The following is a 24,085-nucleotide window of genomic DNA, read 5'->3' as shown; positions in this document are numbered from 1 at the left end:
CTTGTTGACTTTAGCAAGGACCTTCCTCATGACACCTCAACACCTCCAGTGGATAATTACTCACCACCCCCTGTTGAGTCAGGTGACTCCTATAAAACTGAGGCTCCCTGTGGAGAAGACACAAGTCCCTTGGAGAGATGTGAGAAGTTCTTTCTTGAGTTAAGCCCACCAAATTTCCCAGACCTCCAAGTTTGTGCTTTAGAACAGCACTCTCAGCCGCTCCGTCCCAACAGCACCCAGAGAGTGGCCACCTGTTTACAAAGCAGTGGAACACTGCCGTCTCCAATGCTGAGGAGTAGAGACTGGGAGCTGGCCAAGAGCTTGGTGCCTGAAGGGATGGTTTCCCCCAAGTGTGACCCACAGAGTGATAGGAGTGGATGGCCAAGCAGGACAGAAAATGGAGGTAAGAGTTCAAGTCCAGTAGAGTCACAGCCCATGCTGGATGTCTCCTCTCCTTGGAGAGACCTCAGGCACCCCAGTCCCTGCCCAGTCTCTGGACTGACCAACACCACAGGACTCAGAGATTCTGCTCTGGGTCCAGCTGGGGCCTGCCAGCCTGAGGAGCTGCTGAGCTCCACTCCCCAGAAGTGTATGGCTCCTGAGTCTGCCTACCACAGCCTGAGAGATCTCCCGGTGCACAACAAATCCAGGAACTGGTGTGGGGTTCAGGATGACTGTCCGGCAGGGCTGGGTGTGGCTGAAATGTTGGGGACCAGATGTGACCTCCACCCTGGAGGACAGGGAGAGAAGCTGTCTCGTTCTGAGGGTCAGAGCCAAACTCCCAAGAGGCCTCAGTGTGAGCAGATCCCCTTGCAAGTTGGGAGCCAGAACCTCACACTCAGCATGGAACTCACAGAAGCGAAACTGTACCATGGGTTCGGAGAGACGGATGCCCTCCTGCAGATGCTGCAGAGCGGGACCGGGGAGGCACTAGCTGCCGAGGAGCCTGAGCTCTCCACCACGGAGCCCGTGCCCCCCACCTGGGAGGAGCTCTATGTCAGGTAAGTGCCTCCTGACCCTCTCCAGGGTGGGTCCAGAGGTGAGACCAGTCAGCTGACAGCCCGCTGGCCTGTGGTGGATGACTCCACAAGCACGTGGAGCCCATGGGAAAGGATTCCCTGCCGATTAGTAAACAAGCCTTGATTATTGCATACCCAGCCCCTGGCTGTTCCTCACTCTTGGCTAGCTGGGGAATCTTTAGGGATCAGAGAGAGCTCCTAAGACAGAGACATTTGGGGCCAGCTTCAGTGAATTCATCTTGTTTTTTCTCAGGCAAAAAAAAGCCATCGAGACCCTGTGGAGAGACCGGGCTGAGCGACGGAAGACCTTCAGCCAGAGGAGAAGTCCCAGCCCCCAGAAGCAGCTATCCCTCCTGCCCAACATGGATTTTCCCAAGAGGGCCCTTAACTTACCCAGCCGGCGCCGAGAGTACCTGCAGCAGCTGAGGAAGGATGTTGTGGAGACCACAAGGCAAGATCCTGTGGGGAGCAGGCCATGCTGGTTGAGGGACTGGATGGGAGCTGTGCTGGCTGAGGGGACTTAATGGGGAGCAGGCTGTGGTTATTGAGGGGAGTGGATGGGGAGTGGGCTAGATTGTTTGGCCTCCTGGAGAGTGAAGGCTGCAGCTTTCTTTGAGAGGAGAGATTCTAGTGATTCTGTACTACATGATGGACAAGTGGAAGGAATGCCAATGACTAGGCACCTGGGAAGATGGATGAAGGAGGGCGCAGAGGTGGGAGAGGCAGCTTGGCAGAGCAAAAAAGTGGACGATGTCTCTGGCATTCTATTGAATAGAGCAGGTCTGAGCCTCAGAATGGCCCCTCCCCCGTCCTGCACCTTTTACCTCGTCAAATTCTAAAACCCCGTGGCTAGGGGAACCTGTATTCCTTTTATGTTGAACTAAGTGATGTTAAGTATGAAAATCCACCAGATGCTCTGCCGGGGAAGGAGGGACAATGTCCTCCTGTACCAGTCAGATCTGATTTGACGGTACACTCACACAAAAATAATAAAATAAAAATTTTTAAAAAAAAGAAAATTCAATGTGATTGTAAAATTTCACGGAAATAAAAATATGATTTATAAAAATAACTAAAAAGGAATTGGTGTTAAGCTAAGCTGGGCCCGGCAGGTCAGGGCATCACCCACCAGCCATAGGAAGGCTTCTCTCCACCCTCTGTCCACAGGCGCTCGGAGTCTGCCCACCTTCCCTCTGACATTGAGCTGATGCTGAGAGACTATCAGCAGGCCCGGGAGGAGGCCAAGATGGAGATCGCTCAGGCGCGGAACAGGCTGCGGGAGCGCACTGAACGGGAGAAGCTGAAGATCCGCCAACAGATTGTCTCCCAGCTGCTGAGGGTGAGGAACGGTCCTCTATTCCAGGGAAGGGCGGGCTGGCCAGCTTTCAGTGGCTCCTCTGAGTCCAAAGCCTTGGTGCCAGCTCAGATCTGTATTCTTCTTCGTATGCCATCCTCATCAGCATAACTGGGCTGGGGTCTGGGATGAGGAGGCTTTAGGATATCACGGTCTTATTATGGGAAGTATGAAGTGTGAGAGCAGAGGAAAAGTGCTAAGGTGATGGGGCCTGTAAGAAGGGGTGACTTGGGGTAGAAGGCAGTGAAGGTACATCAGAAGCAAGTTGATGATGTTTGTTCCATCCCTCTTAGGAAAAGGAAAAACTACACACTCTGGCCAACTCCAGTCCCTTGTGCACAAGCTCCAGTGGAAGTCTCTCCTCTGCTGTCACCTCTGGCTACAATAGCATCCCAGCCTTGTTTGGCCAGCTCCAGTCCCCAGACAGCCTGGTGAGTAGGTTAGGTTGGAAATAAGCCCTAGACCCAGGCCCACTGAGACTGGTCTATAGGCAGGAAGTCCTGCCTCCTGGATGCCACTGCTGACAGGAGCCCTTCTCATGTGCTGTGGCTGTGAATTTCCCTTTAGTTCTATTTCTCCAGTTTGTTTTGTCAGTAGATGTGTAGGATGGATGGGTCGTCCTTAGGTGACCATGGTGAAGTATGGTAAGAGGATGATTCTCTGGTGTGGAAGCTGACAGTGAGGGGGAGCTTCTCATAAATTGTCAATCACAGGATGTTGGAGGAAGGAAGAGGGAGGAGTCAAGAGCAACACACATTTTTGGCTGGAACAGCTGAAGGGGTGGCCCTGCCAACAGTGAGACAAGGGGCTGCTGAGGACTGGGTGTGTAGTGATGGTCATGACTTCAGGTTGGGGTTTGGGTTGAAGATGTTTGTGAGAAATCAGGTTGAGAGTGAGAAGTACAGGAGCTCAGAGGTCAGGTCTGACTGGGAGATAAAGTTTGAAATTCACCTTAAAGGTTTTTGCCTTCCTAGTAAGATGGTTGACTAGACAAACAGGGGTAAGCAACCTCTACCCTCTTCAAAGAAGCCACCAGGAAACAAAGGCAACATAGCTGTCACTGCTGTCAAGACAAAGCCAGCTCCTGGCTGACCCTGCAGTGGGTTTCTAAGGCTGGAGGCTGCACTGGAGGACACTACCCATATATCTTCCACAGAGTTGCAGGTACAAATATGATGATAATTCTGGAACCGTAAGTTTCAAAAGACAAATACTTTCAATTCTGACTGAAGGACGAAATAATGGAAACACTGAATAAGGAGTCAGATGAAACACAGAACTGCAAAAAATTACGACATGACCATTTTGAGCAGCTGTCCAGTCTGTGTGAGAACTCTGACCAATGCTGATGGTGAGAAAGACAGCACGGCCCTCGGCCACACATACACCACCTGAAGCTTCCCTCAGTGGGCAAGACTAAAGGCCAGCTCGTGCTTCCCCTGGCGGACGTCTCCCTCAACTGCTCTAGACAGATAGTGCGAGAAGAACTGCACACAGGCCCCCACTTCATCATGCCCACCAGGAGTCTGGGGGTGAAACATTAAGAATTCTTATACCAAGAGAGCTCTGTTGGCCTAGTGGCAAGAAGCTGCATTGCAATCCCAGAAGTGCACGATTCTAATCCATCAGATGTTCTGCTGGAGACAGGAGCAATCTCTTCCTGTACCAGTTGGATCTGATTTGATGGTACACACACACAAAAATAATAAAATTTTTAAAACATAGCACAATGACAACATCACCACAATGACTCAGAGGCAGCAGATAATGTTAAACCAGCCAGAACAGGAAAATATGGGACAAAAATTCAACCAAAACACAGAACCAGAAAACAGTTTCTGAGAAAGAAATGCTTATGCTCAAGGACTGGAGGACTTAAGATTGTGAAAATGACAGTACTGTCCAAATCATTTAAAAGATATAAGACAATCCTGATCAGATCCCATAATCATTCTTCAAAATAATGAATATTCACTAATTTCACATGGAAAGGATGGAGACCTTGTAAGCAGAGAGCTGCTGAAAACAAGAAACAAAGTTGGAGGCCTACACTCCCTGATCTCAAAACCTACTATCTAGCCACAGTAATCAGAACAGCTCGGGACTGGTACAAGGGCAGATACACAGACCAATGGAATAGAATGGAGAATCCAGAAGTAAATCCACCTGTGAATAGCCGAACTTTGACAAAGAGATGGACTCCATTAAGTAGAGGAAAGATGGTCTCTTGAACAAATGGTGCTAGCAAAACTAGGTATCTGTTTTTGGGGTGTTGAAACAAGACTCATGCCTCACTCCGTATAAAAAAAACTAACTCAAGATGGATCAAAGACCTGGGCACATAATCTAAAACTATAAAGATTATAAAAGAAAAATGTGGGGCTATCTTAGGAGCTCTACTCAATGGTATAAAGATACTATATTAACTGAAAATGCATAATTAACAGAAATAATCTAGAAGATTGGAACCCCCTAAAAAACAAAATCCAAATGTGCTTCAGCAGACTTCTCCAAAGGAGTAAAATGAGAACCTACAGTTTGGGCAACAAGTATTTGGCAATGACACATCTGATGAGAGATTAATTTCTAAAATTTGTAGGAAAGTCCAACATCTCAACAAGAAAAAGGCAGCTCAGTTAAAAAATAGGCACTTCACCAAAGAAGACATGCAGATGGTAAAAAACATCTGAAGAAACAGTCAAGATCATTAGCTATTCAACTACCCAACTCACTGATGTTGATTTGGAACTGCCTAGCTGACATGAAGAAACAAAGTGAAAAATACTGGTCATTCAGGAAAACAACCCTGGTCTTACAAAAAATGCAAGGGTGTTTTCACTGTCACCTTTTTCCCCCACGACCTCTTCTTGGTTAGAACATTTTGACCTTGTTTATAATGTTTGTATGTGCAGTGTTGTTTTTGCCCTCGTAGTTCAGGGAGAAGTGGCATCAAGGAAGGTTTTTATAGATGGAAGAAACATTTAGCTGTTGAAATGATGATAAAAAGGTTTCAGTGAAGAGTGGTGGAGGGGAGAGGAGTGACAGAGGAGGTGATGAGTAGTGAAGGATTCTGAGAAGGTGGTTGTGGTTGTTGTTGTTGTTGTTATGTGCTGTCGAGTCGCTTGAACTCATAGTGACTCTATGTGCAACAGCCCTAAACTCTGCTCTGTCCTGTGCCAATCGCACTGTCTCTGACACTCCCATCCCAATTACCCTAGTCACTGAATCAGTCCACCTCATAGAGGGTCTTCCCCTCCTGCGCCATCCCTCCACCCTCCCAAGCGTAATGTCCCTCTCCAAGGACCGGTCCCTCCTCACAACTTGTCCAAAGTATGTTAGACGGAGCCTCAGAATCCTTGCCTGCAAGGAGCCACCGGTTTAACCCTTTCCAGGACAAATCTGTTTGATTTCCTAGCAGTCCATAGTACTCTCAATACTCTTCTCCAGCACCACAGCTCAAAGGCATCAATTCTCCTTCTATCCTCCTTGTTCATTGTCCAACTCTCTGATGCATAACAAGTGATTGCAAAGACCGTGGCCTGTATCAGATGCACCTTGGTCTCCAGATCGAAATCTCAGCTGGAAGGACCTGGTTAAAGTATGTAGCAGGAGGAGGGAAAGAGAATGGAAATAGAACTGTTCTGTTCCCTTTCTTGTCTTTGAAGCAATGGTGGAGGTAGTATGTGGGTGCCTGTCAGGTTCAGGGGAAGTCAAAGGTCCTGCCATCGAGGGCCTGCTTGGGCGAGGGTGAGTGACCATGGTGCCAATCCAGAGGATCACCCCATTGGTCTCCGTATTGGGATCTTGAGCTCCAGCTGGGCTAAGCTTGTCCTAGCAGCTTCATTCCCTTCCCACTGACCTGTCCTTTGGACTCTTCACTGCTGCCTAGCAAGTCTTCCTCCTGCTGCCGCAGCAGGGTAGCTGACCCTGACCTGTTGCACTGCCCCTCAGCAAGCTGAGTCCCCAATGCTGCCAAGCTGCATTTTCTTTTGATCCCCACTGTTACTCACCTGTAAGCAGCTTTGGGCCTGTGGTCTGGAGGGCTAGGAGAGATTGTCCAAGGATTGGTTTCAGTGGCCATTGGCCTCCCATTGGCCTCCGTCCGTAATTCAGCATGAGGAGAATCTTTTGAGTTGAGCCATTATGTTGCAGATTCTGTGCTAGCTTCCTGACACTTTCTCCTCTGCTCTGGCCCTGACCCGCTCTCCTGCAGGGGGATACAAACTTGTCTGATTCACGAGACACCTGGATAGGAGATAGCTGGGGCCATTCTGAAGTGAGGCAGAATCGCCTCTGTCTGTCTGGATCCTTCTGGAAGAGCTTGGCCGTGGGTGAGTGGTCATTTGGGAGGGTCAGTTTTGGCGGCTGATCCCATTAGATCGTGGAATGTCTATGGCCTGAGTCCCCAAGGCTTGTCATGGCTGGGACAGTTGCTCTCCTCAGGTTCCCCCACCCCAGTTCTGTGCTATCTTCCCCCCCCCCCCCCCCGCCCCGCATTGATCACAGGAAACAGAGCCTCCACAGGCAGTTGCTCCTGCTCCCCATCCAGCTTGTCCAGCACAGGGACCTGCTTCTCTTCCTCCTACCAGGACCTGGCCAAGCACATTGTGCACGTTTCCATGGCAGATGTGAGTAACTGCTCCCCCTCAGCCCGCCCTCCTTTGATCAGACATTTGCTGGGTGGGATCATGACAAGGAGGAAAGAAGGGTGAGGAGGACAAGAAAAGGCAGATTCAGGACACAGGAGCTGAATGGGCTCCTCCAGCCTTCCACCGCGAGAAGAGGGGCACTCAGTGCCTGCTGCCTGGGCTGACCACCCAGGGACCCCGGCCCACTAATTTTGTATGTGGTCACTGTGTCCCCAGGTGATGGCTGCTTGTTCTGATAATCTGCACAACCTCTTCATGGGCCAGGCAGCAGCTGGCTGGACGTAAGTGTGCATGGTGTTTCCTCCTAGGCCTGGGGGCCTGCTGGCCTTCACTTCTCCCTCACCCCAGGCTGCTCCTCTTTGATCCCTGGACTTCATTTCTCACCTCCTCCTCTTCCTCACCTTTGGTGTTTCCCCCCAGCTATCAGGGTGAGGAGCAGCAGGTGCAACTTTACTACAAGGTGTTTTCTTCTACTCGGCATGGCTTCCTGGGGGCAGGTGTGGTGCCCCAGCCACTGGCTCAGGTGTGGACGGCTGTGAGCGACCCCACCCTGTGGCCCCTGTATCACAAGCCCATCCAGACAGCACGGCTACATCAGCGGGTGACCAGCACCATCAGCCTGGGTGAGCGCAGGACTGTCTCTGGTGTGTCCAACAGGCCCAGGCCAGGGGAGAGGTCCCTGGGTTAGAGGCAGCCTCTGGGAGCCAAGTACTCAGATTGCTGAGGGTCGGAGGTCCAGCAGGATGTTGAGCTGTGAGTGACAAGGTGGCAGAGAGGGTCCTGTGCTGGGAAGGGCTCAGGAATAGTGTCTGTCCCTGCTGACCTCATTCCCTCGTCCTGCCCTGTAGTGTACCTGGTGTGCAGCACCACCCTGTGTGCACTGAAGCAGCCACGAGATTTCTGTTGTGTCTGTGTGGAAGCTAAAGAGGTACTGTCTGTTGGTGGTGAAAGGAGCGTGGGAAGAACTCGGGGTGCAGCCTCGGAGGGAAGGGCACGTTGTGGGTGGGCCATGGGTGTTGCAGGGGCCCGTAAAGGTGGCCCACTGCTGTGTTGAGCCTTTTCTGGTTTCCCTCCCATCATAGAGGCAGGACTCACACCCTTCTCTGTCCCCAGGGCCAGATGTCTATCATGGCAGCTCAGTCTGTGTATGACACATCTATGCCTCGGCCGAGCAGGGAAATGGTTCGGGGGGAGATCCTGCCCAGTGCCTGGATCCTGCAGCCTCTCACCGTGGAAGGGAAAGAGATGACCAGAGTCATCTACTTGGCCCAGGTAATACACCCCAAATAGCCACCACAGCTGCAGGTCTTGACTCTCTTGGGGCCAAAGACTAGCTCTTGGGCTAAAAGATGATGGTTGGAGAATGGAGACTAAAGGGCTTCTTGGTTCTGCAGTAGGTCAGTGAATGGTAGATCAGAGAGGGACGGATCAGATAAACCAGAGAACTCAACAACCATGATTGTCGCCAGGCTCCTTATGGCGTAGATGGTTCACTGCAACTAGCAGTTTCAGCAGAGCAGGGAGACGACACATTTTGTGTGGCTCCCCATCCCCATCCCTGACTGACTCTAGCATAGGGAGGTCCCACTTAGATTTGAACAGCACAGCCCAGTGCCTGATTTCTAGAACAGCACTCAGCTGGGCTTCTCCCGATGGGATGGTCTCAGGGCTCTTCTGGCTGAAGGGCACCCTGACAGTCTGTCTTGAAGCTTTGCTTCTACCCTCTGCTTTATTTCAGGTAGAACTTGGTGCTCCAGGCTTCCCTCCTCAGCTCCTGAACTCCTTTATCAAACAGCAGCCACTAGTTATAGCTAGACTGGAGTCTTTCCTCAGTAGTTAGCATCTCGCCATCAAGATGGTGCTGCAGAGATGTGGTGGCAGCTTCTTGTCACTATCTGCACACTGATGCGAGAAAGTCCAAGATGACCTGTTGGGCCGTGTGGATGGAAGCATTCAATCCAGTGTTACCAGCAAAGCCTAGTTAATACTTGGTCACAGCTGGCACCACCGCAGAGCCAGGGGCCTGAGCTTGCTAAGCCATCCAGGGTGAATGAAGCTCGGTTCACCCCTTGCATTTCCCATCTTTGAGCTCTTTGAGACCTCCTGCTCAAGACAAAGGAGCGATGTGCAGACAGCAAAGCTGGGCCTGGTGGTGCGGCTGCTCGTCTGGCCAGGAGGAAGGTGAGCAGCCACTGGCCAAGACACCTCCGTATCTGCCTCCAGGGTTCAGCTCCCGTGTGGGATGGGTGTCAGACATACCAAAGCAGAAAAAGGATCTGAAAAAACAGCTGCACAAACCAAAGAGTGAGAATCATTTCTCCTTGAATTTTTGCAGTGTTTTATTAATTTAAGGGTGTGATGATAAGGCCATCACTTTGGGGTGCAGGATGGTAGGAAGTCACCCACTATAGCAGCACCAAGAACTGAATGGGTCAGACTCGGGCCTGTGAGGACTGAGGTGGGAGTAGTCCAATGAGGGCTGCTGATGATGCACAAGACATTTCAAAGACCTGTCCCTTGAAGAAGGGAGAGAAGATAAACAGACTCATAGGAGGTGGTTTGTTTGGAGATTAGGTTGATTCTGCACCTCTCTCCTCATCCGAGGCCTGGGTGGAGGCTGCTAGAGGGTCCCCTTTTTCTGGGGCCAGAAATCTTTGGTGAAGAGTGCCAGGTTAGGATGGATACTCAGAAGTAATTTCCTGTATGATGCAGTAGAGATTTCTTTTTCTTCAAAGGTGGGATTTTTTTCCCTTATGATCACAGATTGTTATATTTATATATTGAAAGTTTGTAAAATTGCTTTTAACTTTTCTTTTTCTGGTTTTTTGGCAACACTTGATAGACACAACACCCTATTTATGTACTCCCACTTCTTTTTATAAACAAAAAAAACAACAACAAACCCTCTTTAGACTTTTGACCAAGGTCAGAACACTGGTGAATTTAGTCTTATGTGTACTTTTACTTAGTGAAAACTACTCCAGGATAGTCTTAAGTGTGAAGTGAGCTCAGGAGAACTTAGCTTGCAGTTTATGATGGTGTTTCCTATTCATCTGGCCCAATTTCAAGCTATTCTGTTTACATACAAGTACTGAGTGTCTTCCATAAGCTCAGTGCCAGTTTGCAAAACAGTAGACCACATGCAGAACCCAGCAGTGAACAAGAAACCCTGGGAAGGACGCACACGTGTGGTGAGTGGGTACAGCTCTCATCTGGTGCAGGCAGAACCACACCGCACGTTAGGGCACTCACTAAGGCTCATCTTGAAACAAAGTGTGAGAGGATCCAGAGACACAGTCTCTGACTGATCTCAAGATTTTGGACAGAGGATCCGAAATCACCAGAAGGCTTGTTATATAGTCCAGACTGTTGAGGCCCAAGGACTGCTATTTCTAGCAAGTTCTCAGGTGATGTTGATACTGCTGGTTTGAGGACCAAACTGCTGGTTTAGTTAGCAGATACACAGGATCTGATTTACTATTTGTCCTATATACAAGCACCTAAAAGACTACCACTTCAATATGGATTACATCTTTACATCAAGAAAGTCCAATAGGCAAGTCATCATAGACGGAGCAAAGTTGTCAATGATTTCAGTTTTACTTGGATCTACAAACACCTGTGGTACCAGCAGTCAAGAAAACAGAGAAGACCTGTTTTTTTTTGGAAAAATTGGCTGTCAAAGACCTCTTCAGAGTACTAGGATGTCAGTTTAAAGATTAATGTGCACCAGATACAAGTCATGATCTTTTTCTATGCATCTGAAAACTGGACATTGAATAGAATTGATGCTATATTCAAGAGTACTGATAATTCCATGCACTGTCAAAAGAATTACATCCTAAAGAGAGTGCAACCAGGGTGCTCCCCAGAGGCAAGGATGGAGCAGCTTCCCTCACTTTTAGCATGTTAAGAGGGGCTAGTCCTTGGAAAAAGATACCATGCTTGGTAAATTAGTCATCAAAAGAGAGGAAGACCCTCAACAAAATGTACTGCTAGTGACTTTAGCAATGGGCTCGAGCATAGAGGAGTGTGGGAGGATGGTGCAGAGTTCAGATTTGTTGTTCATACTGTTGCTGAGGCTCTTCCGACAGTGACACCTAACAATAGCTGTTGCCTTCACATCGCTGCTTAGACTAGGTGGCCAGCAGGAAGGCTCAGAAATCAAGGTTTAATTTCCATTCACGTTCCTGAGAATTTGGTCTCTATTTGAAAGGCTTTATGCTTGGGCTATGAAGTATCATTTCAGTTGACTGAAAAAAGCATGAGTAAAGCTTTTGAAAATGAATTATTCAAAGTATGGGCTTCACCCAAGCAGGAGAAAGTTCAGACACAAACTAACAAGGAGTAACCAGGATGTGGCCAAGGCAAGGCACTGGGGTCGGCCACCAGGAGGAACACATTCGGAGTGGTGACTGTGAAACACCCTGTCCTTTACTATGATGGAATTTATTGCAGCCAAGGGTTCCTTATAATAGGATCTATCTCAACCCAGAGAATCTCAACCTTCCATGGGCCAGGCATCTTTGACAGTTGTGAAGTCTTCCCAAGAAATAAGCAGCGATGTACAGACAAAGCTTTAAGAGGTTTACTCTGCCCTCCATGTGTGTCCCCATTCAGAGGGAGAATCTCTCTACATGCAGCCTAGAACTTTAATGCACATTACTAATGTCATTTGTTTCCTTTGTCAAAATTAGGGGTCTATTTGTAGATAGTCTGGTCAAACGGAGTCTCAAAGTAGAATGCTTCCACTTACCCCAATAATTATCAGGGATATGAATGGAAATTAACCCTCTTGCTGACCATTTATTATTCTAAGTGAGATGAAGGCAGCAGCTGATGCCCTGAGGTTCCTCTGTTGTTATGCTAAAGCCCACTGTTCCAGTCACTTAATGGTCTAGTTCTTGGCAGTACATGATACTCTTCTCAAGCACCAAAGACATCGATTTGTCTATCATTCTTAGTCATTGTCCAGCTGTCTGACACACAGCATGGAACTGCAAACATGGTCTAAGGCTGCCTCAGGATAAGGCAGGCTTCAGAGCTTCTGTACACAGGGTTACTGTGAGTCACAGGGAACTCAAAGGCACAAAACAGTGGTTTAGTTCAATAGGAAACACCTTTGTACATGATTTTAAACTTTCCTCAAATGAAAAGAGCACACTGGGCCAACTGCAAAGTTAATAATAAATGGGGCTGTGGCCTCAAGATCACATAGGCATTGCTAAACGTCAGGCAGTTATCACAGCTCATGGCAACTCCCAACTCGTGGGAAAAACATCAAACCCTTGGTAACGAAAAGTTTATTTTAAAAAACTCTAATGACTTGCCCTGTGCTTGGTTCCTGGGCAGATCTAAGAAATCCCAGGTGGGCAAGCAGAGGGACGGAGGCAGGCTTCTGTCTTTAGTCCTGTCTTCCCTGTTGTGCCGCTTTAAGGTGATGGCTCCTGGTGATAAGAAAATGTAGACCACAAAAATCCATGGTTCAGCTTTCCTCACAAGCAGGAAGTTAGATGCTTCTGTCATGATTTACCCAAACCACAAAGTTTTTAAAACACTAGGATACCAGCAAGTTGGGCTTGACCTTGTCAATAAGCCCACACATATAATTTCATTTAGTATCCAAATGACTGACTCTTGTGCTCCAGGACCGGAGATGCAGCTCCTTCCTCTAGGAATCTGGCTGGCAGACCTGCGGTTGACGGTGGGATGCAATGCCAAGCAGCCACATACGTCCTTCACATCTGAGCAGGAACACTGATTCCATCAGACCCAGCTACTCCCTAGTATGCCTTCAGGGAAAGGGCTCCAGCAAGGATCAGAAGTGGGCACCTGGGGTGGCACTGGGCCTCTTGAGGTCAGCTGGCAGGGCTCCCAGGTTCTAGTGAAACGCTCAAGGCAGGGCCCCTCATCCTAGCTCTGGGCTAGCACAGCCCCTCGATTTGGTTGGACTAACTCACAAGTTCTTAGATGTGGTTCTGGCATGTGAGGCTCAGCTAGAAATAGGCTGACCAGAGCTGCTAATTCTTTAGAGAAGTCCTGGAACAAGAATGAGAAAGAAGCAAGCAAACATGTCATTCTGGAGGGTTCTTCCTTTCTACTACAAGCTAGCTGTTCTCACTGTCGCTGTGTGGGCACGCGTCTGCTCTGTGGGAGCCTTTGCTCTAAATGAAGAGCGTTTCTGCCTGCGGCCAGTCACCACCTGCTGAGGACGGAGGTGCCAGGCCATCTTATGCACAATATTCTTGATACAAACACTATTAGGAATAAGATATACCCACTTCCTGGATTTTTTTTTTAAATTACTTTGTACCAAATCACAAAATCATTAAGTACCAGCTGAGATTAAAACTGAGGTCATTCTAGTTAAAGAAACCCACACTATCTCTCCATTTCAGGGTAATACTTAAGACCATTTAACTTTGGGAAGATCCTAAGAATGCCAGGTCCCATTACTTGACCCTTTTTAAGATAAGGTTATCTATTCCCTGTATATGAGGAGACAAGACTTACCGCTGGCCACTGGGCCTCATGGAGGCTGTCCAGGCAGGCTCCTATCTCGGTCCGTTCCATCAGACCACTCTCAACCAACTCCTGGAGCAAGAAAAGCAGCAGATCCCACTGCAAAACAGTGAGGGGCATGTCAGGGTCACCAGAGAACTGCACCAGGGTCCTAGGTGACACAGGTGTAGACCTCAAAGGACAGCTACTAAGGAGCCCACAGAGAGAGAGGGGCAAGGAGAGCGACTCACACTGGTGGGAGGGGCCGAGGTGTGATGGCAGCAGGAGGAGCTGCACTGACTCACCTCTCTGGGCCGAGTGTCCGCCAGAAGTCCCACGTTTCTAGGCCTGAGCAGCAGCTGCAGTGGAACAGGCACCTGAAAATCCTCCTTCCACAAGGAAAGCAGCACATGCAGGAGCCTCCGCGCCTGCCCTCGCTCCAGCCTGTGCTGTGCCGGGGGCCCTAGGACAGGGATTTGGTCTGCAACTGGGAAGAGAAGCAGCCTAAGCTTTAGGAGGAGGAGGAGGCAGGACGAGGGAAAGACACGAGAGCACCATGTTTCTAGCCCTGAAATGTGGGGTACCAGTGGAAAAAAGGAACCATACCAAGGAGGGACGCCAGCTCCACGGAGCACTTTGCCAGATGCTGCTCGGCAGGCGGGCACAGGAACTGTGGAGGAAAGGTTTCCAGAGTGAACGCCATCCCTAGAGGTGGCTCCTAGCTAGGCGGCCACCAAGGAGCCACAAGAAAAGGGTCCTTCGTGTGGCACGTTGCTGTGTCTCACCTGGCGGCAGCGCAGTGTCTGACCCAAATGGCCCAGGAGCCGCTCCAGCTGTTCTGGGGTCACACCCTCCTCAGGATCTCGGGGCCCCACAGCAAGAGCTAGCACATCCTGTACAGCAGAAGAGGGACAGAGGACCTCAATCGGAGGATGCCACAGGATCAGGCTCAGGGCAGAGGGAGCCAGTGGAGAGGCAAGAGGCGAAGGGCTGATAGCCCTGGGGTGACAGGACTGGGGCAAGGTGCACTCAGAGTGGGGACAGCACAGCTGGGAGCAGCAGCAAGGACAGACAGAGCAAGGAAGGTGAAGGACGGCACGCTGCAGGAGGCAGGGCCCAGCCAGTAGGAAGGTGAAGATGCTCATCAACTTGGGACAAAACTGGACCAACCACTTCCCAGAGGCCATCCAATCGCAGTGAGGAGACCCTGTAGCCATCTAAACCACTGGATACAAAACATTTTCTCTTAGACTTTTCTGTTCTTCTCAGGAAATAGGTTTTGGTAGATCCTGTGCCGCTGAGAGCCAGTATCTAATCTAAGCCGCGTAGCTTGTTCTTCCTCCTATGTTGTTGGGTACCATCAAGTTGGAACCGACTCACAGCTTGCCCTCCAGTGGGTTTTCAGAGGCAATTTAATTGCACGAGGGACTTCCTGCCCATCTCCATGGAGCAGCTGGTGGATGTGAACCTTGTGCCTCTGGGATGGCAGCACTGCTCCTCAGCACTAGGCCACCAGAGCTCCTTCCTAGAGAATCTCCAGTCACTCCTCCTTAGTCCCTATTCCCCGTCATTCCTTGCCTGCTGCTCTAGGGTCATTTGGATACACATACGCTTTGTGGGCACAGGTACTGTCAAAACTATTCCTCTCTGCTGCTGTACCACCAAAGCAACCCTAGACAATACCAAAGTGTTGCTGTGTCCCAATAAAACAGCATTTATAAAAGTAGGTAGTGGGCTGGATTTGGTCCGTGAATCACAGTTTGCTGACCCTCTGCTTTATTTTTTTACATCAAATTATAGAAAACTGGTATTTTGTAATTGCCAATTCAATGCATTTCTAACATCCTATCCAAATACTGGAGTGACTACCCCCTTGGATGTTCCCACTATGCTGTACAGCTACTCAGCACCCACTGTCATCACCATCTGTACAGGACAGTGTGCATTTAGTCAAAATCAAAGAGACTTTCTGGACATGTAAGAAGGTTGTATAAGGAATACTGGAGCTGATGGGAGAGGAGACCAAGAAGAGCAGGGGGAGAGAGCAGGGAAGCCAAAAGGAGGAGGGGAGCTGTGTACTTTGATCTCGGAGATGAGGTGGGAGGGGAGGGGAGCGTGGTGCTCACAGGCACGGGGGCAGCCCCTCCGCTCCCCCCGGGCAGCTGGCTCAGGACCTTGGCCTCGAAGGTTGCGACTCACTGCCGCCTTCACCTCCCTCCTGATGAGCGCTGCGGGGCAGAGGAAAATTGGAGAGAGGTCACCATCCTTGTCACTGTTCCCAACTGGCTGAGTCCCACCTCTTCAAAAGGGCCTCCAACTTTGAAAAATGCTAGCCCACTTTCACAAACGTGGCCCAGCCACCTCATCTCCTGGACCTTACCTGTAATGTTGGCTGATAACCAAGTACAGGCTTTCTCTGTTGCAAGTCCCACTGCAATGGTCTCTGCACTGGCCAGCACCTGGGACACAGAGGGGCCACCGTCACACACAGGCACATGTGGACACAGCTTGGCAGTGGCCCCACCCCAAGGCTCAGTGCTCTAGCTACAGCCCGCAGCTGTGCGAGTGTGGCCACACGTACCGCTGCTGGGGTCTCCTCGGGAAGCAGTGCTCGCACAGCCTCAGGACTCTTCTTCTGGCAGAACCTGAGAGGTCCAGGAAGAGGAGGTCAGTTTGTGTGGATATTCCAGCCTGGTCACAGAAGCAAACCCCTGACCGCTGAGGCCACACAGAAAGGGTTGGTCCAGGTGGACCCTGCTGGCTGCCCTGCCCTGCCCCATTCTATGGCACCACGAATTCTTCCAAGTCAAGTTCTGGGCACTGTGTCACAGAGCAGAAAAACACAGAGAATGAAGGACAGGAAAAGGTAGAGTGAAAGGGGGTTAAGAGGATCCAATCAGACTGGTATCTCTTACTCTCGTCCCTGGGCCAATGCCTGGGCCCCGTGGGGACACAGCTTGGAACACAGAATTTCCAGCAGCTGGGCCGAATCTCCCCCTCCCCGGTGCTGCATCACCAGCTGCTCCTGGAGAAGTGACTCTGCCTGGTTCACCAGATCTGCCACCAATGTGGCCCTGCAGCGGGACAGCAAAGTTGGGAGGTGGTTGGAAAGACTGAATCAGGAAGGGTTTGCAAATTCAAACAAACGTGATCAGAACTTCTTTCAGAGAACGTGATGTTATCCTCCCTCCTTCAAGCTGGGTTTCCTCAACACTCAACAGCACATCTCGTCCCTACCCAGCTTCTTACTTGATGTGCTTGACACAGTTGGATCCAATTCTCTCTGCCACAAATTCCACAGTTCTACGCAGGGAGGGAGGCTGGTTGTGGAAAAAGGCCTCAGCAAGCTTTGCCTGTTGGCAGATCAGTGTGGTAATGATGTTCCCTTTTGTCTGGGACCACCTTCTCTTCCCCATGGGGCTGCTTCCTCCTGCACCCCCTCACCTGCAGCCCCTGTGTTGTTTGGGGGGGCTGGGCTCCCAGGCTGGTGGTTGTAGTGGGAGTGATTTTCCTCACGAAGCCCCCACTCCGTGTGCTGCTTCCTGATACCCATGATGCAAGCAGTTTCCGGAGCTCTCCTGCAGCAGACAAGCCCAAGTCCTTACCACCAGCCCTCTCTCCTGCCCCTTGGAATTTAAGCATTTCTGGGGTAAAGAGGCTGAGGCATCTGGAGAGTGCATAACAGAACAGTCTATTAGAGTGCCTGGCTGATGAGGTGTATTTTAGACACTCAGGAAGGGACAGAATAAGGGCCAAGGCACCTGCTGGGGAAGGCTGAGCTACGCACCGATATAGGGGCAACAGGTGTAGAGCAGTTGTTGGTCCACTACAGGCATACCGTCCTGGGGAGAAAAGGCCAGAGCTGCGAAGGCCAGCAGGTGGTGCGTCCTTCCTGGACACCACCACTTCTCCTTCACAGCTCTGTCTGGACCCTAACACTCACCAAGCCATGCTCTGAAACTACAGTGTCCACTTCAATGGCATCTGCTTGACCCTCTTCCAGAAAGAACAAGTCCTCAGGGACTGTAGGAATCTGGCAAGAACAGGGTAGTCAAAGTTCCAGACAGCTCCTCAGAAACTTCCAGGTACAAAGTAACTTTCCTCTGAACCTAAAGTCATTCTCACACCTCTTCTGAAACTCTTTTTCTCACACCAACTTCATTCAGGTTCAGACATTATTTTTCTCCCCATCTCCACCCACAGCATCCCCAGCACCGTGGGGACCCTTGTCCCAACCTGAAAAAGCCAGCCCAAGACAGCAAGCAGCAGCAGCTTGTTCAGGAAACACATCTCCCCTTTACTCTCCTTTGATAAGACCAAGCTCCTAAAAGTAAACAGAATTTGTGCTATGAGAAAAGCCCCAAAGTCAAAACACAAAACTAATCTGAGAAAAACAAAGTTGTCAGGAGATTATTCTCAAAACCAAAAACAGGAGGCACTGCTGTCATGTGGTAACCAGGATCACCTCATTTTCCCAGCCCATTATCTGTATTTCTTTTCAGGTGGCTATCACGAAGGCCACCAGCTGCTCTGTGGGAGAAGGATGTGATTAAGTGCCTCTGAAAAGCCACTGGAGGGTCAGCTATGGGTCGGTTCTGACTCTGGTAAACAGCAATAATAGTGGAAATAGAAAAAGGCCAAAGAAGTGCACGTAACTGCCCACTCTCTCCTTGTGGACTAAGCCCTGCCTTCTCCTTGTGGCTCAGGGATAGTTGTGTTGCCAAACACACAGCACAAAAGCTCAACTCTGGAGAACCAAGCGGTGCTCTCCCCACATTCTTTTCTCAATACTTACCCTGTGCTGGGTTCTCTACTCACCGATGTAAGTGTAACAGGAGAGTAAAGGTGCTCCGGTAATAGTCCAGTAAGGGAACAATGTGGTCGGCAAAAGAAAGGAACTCCACCAGCCAGGGCACGGTGAGCACTGCTCGGCGGGCCCCCAGCCCCTGCTGCAGCAGAGTTAGCACGTCCAGGACTGGAGGGACCTGGTGGGGCCAGTGCCCAGTCAGTGGGCAGGCCCCTGGGAGGGGCTGGGTAGTGCCCTCTAACCTGCCTGGTTTCCTGAATGGCCAAGGAGACCAGTCAACTTCAATGCCTTTCTGCTCCTCCCAGCTCCCTCCTGGCCAGGAGTCCCCCACTCACCTGGCTCCTGAGGGCCAAAATGGAGTCCTGAAGTTCACGGGTCGGGGGTGGCTCAGGCCCCCGGTACGGCAGAAAGGCCACAAAGCCTAGGAATTTAGCCAGAAGCCTCAGGCTAAGCAACACCACAGCAAACTGCCTCCGCTCACCCTGCAGGGTAGAGGGAAATACACCAGGCTTTCTAACAACTCCAAGTCTCTTAAAAGTGCAACAATGCAAAAAAAGAAAAAAATTTTTAAAAAAGTGCAACAATGCATGAATAGAAATCCAAGTTCTCTATAAACTTTCATTCATCTCTCAATTAAAAAAAAAAAAGCCTCCTGCCCCCTCAGCCAGCAGTCCCTCGTTTCCCGTTGTTTTCTAACCTGCCAGTCCACATCTGACTCCCCGTCCTCACTGGGCTCATGCTGAGGCAGAGCCTGGCTATTGAGTTCCCGGATTTTCAAGCTCAGACTATCCATGAGATGTTGATTAAACTGGAAGCTGGGAAGGGAGGGCAGAAAAGATGGGGGAACTAGAAGAGGCCCAGAAAGAATTGGAATAGAGAAGAGGTGTTTTGGACAGAAAGGATCAGCTGAGTAGAGAAGAAAGGCCAAGGAGAAGTAAATAGACCAAGAAGAAGGAGAAAGTGGGATCCGTTCCACCCCGCCAGAGTCCGGGCAAAAGGAAGGTGGTCATTCCTGTCCTTCCGAGAGGACAAACCTCCCCGGCCTCGGTCCACCCCTGCTGAGCACAGCCTTTACCTGCTAGCACTCAAGATGAAGTCCTTGAAGAAGCCTTGGCAGCCTGGGAAGGTGGGGGGTGGACAAGGCCCCCCACTGCTTTGAGGGGCCACAAGCCGCTCCTGGAGGCGCCGCAGCCGCCCCAGCTTGTCGGCTCCCACCATGCTCAACACATCTGGAGCTTCACCCAGGACAGTGCCCCCGGCCCCACAGGGGCTCTGGCACATCTAGGGAGGGAGGCGGAGGCAAGAAAATGAAAAAGCAATTAAAAACTCATTTTTAAATAAAAAATAAGGAGATAAGAAATAAACAAAGTAAGGAGATGGTAATGGACATTTATGGATTGCCAAATCTGTATCAGGTGCTTAAGATATGTTTTTTGATGTAGGAATTATATTCTCAATTTATAAACAAAGAAAACAAAGCTGAAATTCAGGAAGTGCATTTGCCTAGGGTGGTTCAACTCTAAGGTAACCAGCCAGAATTTGAAACAAAGTCTCCCAAATCACCCACCAACTTCAGCATAGCTGTTTGCCCCACCCTAAAGTGCCTGCTATTCCTTGGCTGTCTGCACCACCTACTGTTCACTGTAGATTCATCTCCTACTGGAGCTGTTACCTGGAGAAGCTGTTTTTGGAAGAGCCGAACAAAGTGACTGTGGCTGCAGGCCGCGGAGAGCTGACTCATCATGGCTCTAGGTAAAAAGGTGCAAGAGAGGAGGGTGAGGAAAGGAGCGAAGAGGAAGCAGGTCTCATAAAGCAGCTGGCCCTCGGGCTTTCAGCCTCTCCCAAGGGACTGAGGAGAGACACAGGACTGGTAACAGGAATATCATGGGAGGTGAGGAGCATCTCCCAAACACCAACACCCCTCAAGACTAAGAGACACAATGGCCAAAGAAAAACGTGGGGTTACGTGCCACTGAGTCAGACAGAACTCCCAGTGGATTCTCCAGTGGGTTTTCAGAGGCAGTAAACTGCACTGGAGGAGACTGCCCATCTTTCTCCTGCTCAGCAGCTGGTAGATTCGAGCTGCCTGTCTGAGATGGCAATGAAAACTCCTTACCACTTAGCCAGTAGAGTTCCCAAATGATATCACCCTGTAAACCTTTAGTTCATTAACCACTACTTGCTCTGCAGAACTCATCGTTTAGCCTCTATGGCAATGAGTGAGCGGGAGACAGATAAACTAAGACAGAAGATGGCAGCATCTGATGGGAAGGACGGGGGATAGCCACCTTCTAATCAGCTACACGAGCACACTAAGTTGCTCACTGCAGGATGCAGACCAGACCAAGCGATCAGGAAGGGCACTCACCTGATCCTGCTACCCAAGCCCTTCTCAAAGTCCCAGCCTGGCTCCTCATGGTGATCTTCCCACTCTCGAAGCACCTCATAAAACACGTCCCTGACAGATACACAGGATGCCTCATGAGCGGAAGCACAACTGCCTCGGACTCACCAGAAGCGTCTTTCCTAGGATGGAAACCCTGAGGATGGGACTCCCTCACGCTGCCCAGTGCTGTTCCTAACCTTTCCAGTTACCTAAAGGGGATGAAAACGCTACAGGCCCAGCAGTACCTGCTTCATGCCCTTCTGTGCACAGTGCAAGTTGATCCCAGCCTTCTCTCTGAAAACCCTGTGACTAACCCTGTGAGATGCTTGGCTCAGGTTGGAGGTGTGGTTCAAGTCTATGGCATGAAACAGAATGACACTCAGCGGTCTTTATGAAACCTGACCACAGCAAGGGCCTGGTAGGGCTAAACTACCACCTGTTGGGGCCAAACTCCTAGTTTCTATAAGAACTACACAGCTGCCTATACCAGATGTCACTTTATTCCCTTCCCCAAAGATTCTCTTTCTTATTACCTTTGTTTTTTAAAGGTATGGAAAGCTCGGTCACTGGAGAAGTTTGCACGATTGTCAGTTTCTGGCTGGAAGGAGACAGCTTGAGCAGAGGGTGGCATCACCAGAGAGACCTAAATTATGACAGGTTCAAATGGGAATAAGGTTCCAGTGAGGAACCAAAGCCTGCAGGAGTAAGGCCGAGAAAACCAGCGCACACCTGGCCCAGCGTTAGCCCATGTGGCATGTAACTGGTGTGAGCCGGGCAGCCTGAACTATGAAGTAAATGCCCAAGCTCAGGTCACTACCTTGGCAGCACTGCCCTCATACGCAGCTCGGAGGCGCCCTTGCAGGGCTGGTGAGAAACACAGAAGTCGCTCATTCTCAGCCAACAGCTTCAATGTCCCTTTATCCAGGTAGGAAAGAACCCTATGGGGAAACGAGCAGAAAAAAGGGAGACGGGGTCACAGGCTGTGATAAGGACGCTGGTACTTGTATGTCTGGAGCAGGGAGCAGGGCCAAGGCCCAGATACGTAAGGTGCAGTAACTGTCAAACAATCAAAGCTGACGGAAACAACCAGGGAGGAAAGGAGACCATATAGAGCAGAGCATCAGCTAAAACCAAATGATCAGTTGTCAAGTTCATGGGGGGCAGTTTGACTGTTTTAGAGGGTAAATTCATGAGAGGGATACAAAGTTAAGGTCAGGGGTAAGAATAAGGGACTATGTCTGTGTGACCATGTGCTCTAAGCGGCCGAAGGACAATGCAGGTAATAGGAAGAAAGTTCATACTAGGGAAACTCACTGAAACTGGTGCTCCAAAACCTGTACTGCAAAGAAGACACAGTCGTGAACACTCTGGAACAGAGGCCTTTCCAAGGAATCTACAAGATTAGTAGCAAACAGTCAGTGACCGATTTTTCAAACTCCAGATTCCATTTTTCTAAAGGAGGCCTGGCAACTCACCCAGGGCGCCCGGACTTGACTCAAGGTCATCATACTTGGCAGCCACCATCCTGCGAGCAGTTAGGAGTTGAAGGACGAAGAAAAGCTCCAAGAAGAGATTTGGTACTAGATTTTCTAAACACAAAAAAATTCCGGAAAAAAAATATTAAAAAATTCCAGAGTATCAGGCACCCTTCGCAGGCAAGGCTCAGTTATCTTTCTCCCGAGTGTCTTCCTTTGCTTTCCCTCACCAGCAATACAGGAGGAGTAGACAAGGGCTACTAGCTTCAAGCGGTGACAGGAAGACACTCTGGCAGGGTCAGCGGATTCGGCTGTGAGGCTTCCTGTGCGATTAGGCAGGAGTGACCCTGATTCGGGAATGGGGTGGGCAGGGGTCGATGACTGCTGCAGCTGCTTTGAGCTATGGAGACAGAGGATGTCATGAGCTATTAGCGTGGTTGCTTCGCCACAGCTGTATCCTGAGCCCTCCAGAGAGGTCGTCACAGCCCAGAAAACAGACACAGGGCAGCCATTCAGCAAATCCATCTTAGGGAACAGCCCAAGAATCTCCCACAGTTAGGAAGCCAACACGGAGAGAGCAGAAGGCCATACCGCTCTCTCCTAAGCATCTCTCGCTCCTCCTGCAGACTTCGGCATCCTGGCCGAAGGCCAAGGCCCCACGGGCTAGTGTCCTGGGCTGAGGGCTGGGAACTGGGGACGCTGCTGATTGGGGGTGAGGTGAAACAGGTTTTTGGCTTGGACAGTGACCGTTCTTCACTCACGGGAGTCGGATTGATCCTGCGAGAAGGCTTCGTCCTGCTGAGGACAGCCACAGGTTTCTCTCAAAAGTCCTTCTCTGACATTGCCCTCTCCCACGGAACTCCAGTTCTCACCCCCACCTCTCCCGGGAGAGGGCTGGCTCTCACCCTGCAGGACCGGAGGGGACGGCGCCCACGGGAGGGAACTCCTCCAAGTTGCTGAGGTTTGGGGGATCGGAGACCCCGAGGCTGGAGCTGCCCCGAGGCCTCCGGGCCCCGGCCCAGGTCACGCTCTCCCCGCCAATCACCTCTTCTGGGCCCCCAGAGCCCCGGGCTCCGCGCTCTCGGGGCGGCCCCAGGCCGCGCCTCCTGCCCCCGCGGCGGGCCAGGGGGGCCTCGGCGGCGCCCGGGAACTCGGTCGGAGGGAAGAGCTGGCTGCGCGCCCCGCGGCTGCTCCTCGGCGGGCCCCCCGGCCTTCCCGGAAGGACTGCCGAGGCGCCTGGGGTCTTTGCGGGGGTTGGGGGGCCCTGCGGGAGGACGCGGCTGCTCTGCTCCCGCAGGAAGTTAAGCAGAAACGGCACAAATTCCTTCCGCAGTGGCAGGAGCGAGCTGAACGTGGCAGCCTCCCCGGGGTCATCCTGTGAAGCAGGGGCCGAATGAGAGGTGAGGGTCAGATGGCAGCTGAAGACTGCGAGCAAACCAGCCGCGGGCGCGCCTAGGGTGGGCCTCCCGGCAGCGGCCCCCAGCGGGAGTGCACTCGGCCGGGGCTGGCAGCCGGCACCCCAGAGAAACGGGACCAGTATCTCTCGCGGGAAGAGCATTCTGCATGTTGGCGCTGTTACCTCCGAACTCGGGGTGCTGCGCGCGATCCACCGCACGGTGGCTGCGACCGACACCTCCTCTCGCAAGAGGGACTCCAAAACGGCCGCCATCCCGGTCGGAGCGGTCTGGTCAACTGCGCAGGTGCGGGCCCGCCACGGGCGGCCTGGGAAGCAGCGCTGGCGCCCAGGCCCGACCGTTGGGTCTACAGCCGAGAGACTGGGCCTCTGGGGTGGGGCGGGGCTCCGAGTAGAGGCGGGGCGCCTGGGGCGGAGCCCTGGGGAGAGGCGGGGGCACCTGGGAGGGGCCCTGGAGCGCAGAGGCGGGGCCTCTGGGGC

The 24,085-nt window shown here is 51.1% G+C and overlaps 2 protein-coding genes across 2 annotated transcripts in view; one reads left to right on the top strand and one right to left on the bottom strand.

Annotated features, from left to right (window-relative positions):
- Positions 1 to 8,862, top strand: part of STARD9 (StAR-related lipid transfer (START) domain containing 9) — a 124,101-nt gene extending 115,239 nt beyond the window's left edge. The window contains exons 25-36 of the mRNA XM_006883214.1: positions 203 to 1,001; positions 1,273 to 1,480; positions 2,158 to 2,358; positions 2,667 to 2,804; positions 6,587 to 6,668; positions 6,752 to 6,754; positions 6,880 to 7,001; positions 7,239 to 7,303; positions 7,443 to 7,645; positions 7,871 to 7,950; positions 8,136 to 8,294; positions 8,761 to 8,862. Coding sequence (XP_006883276.1) covers positions 203 to 1,001; positions 1,273 to 1,480; positions 2,158 to 2,358; positions 2,667 to 2,804; positions 6,587 to 6,668; positions 6,752 to 6,754; positions 6,880 to 7,001; positions 7,239 to 7,303; positions 7,443 to 7,645; positions 7,871 to 7,950; positions 8,136 to 8,294; positions 8,761 to 8,862 — 2,162 coding nt within the window. The remainder of the gene's footprint in view (positions 1 to 202; positions 1,002 to 1,272; positions 1,481 to 2,157; positions 2,359 to 2,666; positions 2,805 to 6,586; positions 6,669 to 6,751; positions 6,755 to 6,879; positions 7,002 to 7,238; positions 7,304 to 7,442; positions 7,646 to 7,870; positions 7,951 to 8,135; positions 8,295 to 8,760) is intronic.
- Positions 8,863 to 12,935: 4,073 nt separating this feature from the next.
- Positions 12,936 to 23,946, bottom strand: CDAN1 (codanin 1). Its single transcript, XM_006882972.1, has 28 exons — positions 23,771 to 23,946; positions 23,097 to 23,566; positions 22,783 to 22,986; positions 22,422 to 22,591; positions 22,192 to 22,305; positions 22,031 to 22,109; positions 21,534 to 21,654; positions 21,250 to 21,359; positions 20,699 to 20,788; positions 20,003 to 20,078; positions 19,406 to 19,611; positions 19,028 to 19,145; positions 18,666 to 18,812; positions 18,342 to 18,508; positions 17,760 to 17,847; positions 17,467 to 17,556; positions 17,311 to 17,365; positions 16,968 to 17,101; positions 16,773 to 16,876; positions 16,439 to 16,597; positions 16,105 to 16,168; positions 15,904 to 15,982; positions 15,603 to 15,751; positions 14,309 to 14,416; positions 14,130 to 14,193; positions 13,829 to 14,010; positions 13,536 to 13,643; positions 12,936 to 13,061 (listed from the first exon to the last, which is right to left on the bottom strand). The coding sequence occupies exons 1-28, from the start codon at positions 23,858 to 23,860 to the stop codon at positions 12,936 to 12,938; spliced, it is 3,672 nt and encodes a 1,223-aa protein (XP_006883034.1). The 5' UTR covers positions 23,861 to 23,946.
- Positions 23,947 to 24,085: the final 139 nt, after the last annotated feature.

The sequence above is a fragment of the Elephantulus edwardii genome, unplaced genomic scaffold (assembly GCF_000299155.1).
Source record: "Elephantulus edwardii isolate Elephantulus edwardi_28Jun2011 unplaced genomic scaffold, EleEdw1.0 scaffold00026, whole genome shotgun sequence".
NCBI classification, from domain to species: Eukaryota; Metazoa; Chordata; class Mammalia; order Macroscelidea; family Macroscelididae; genus Elephantulus; species Elephantulus edwardii.
Note: the sequence above shows the minus strand (reverse complement) of the source record. Positions and strands in the feature narration are given on the sequence as shown.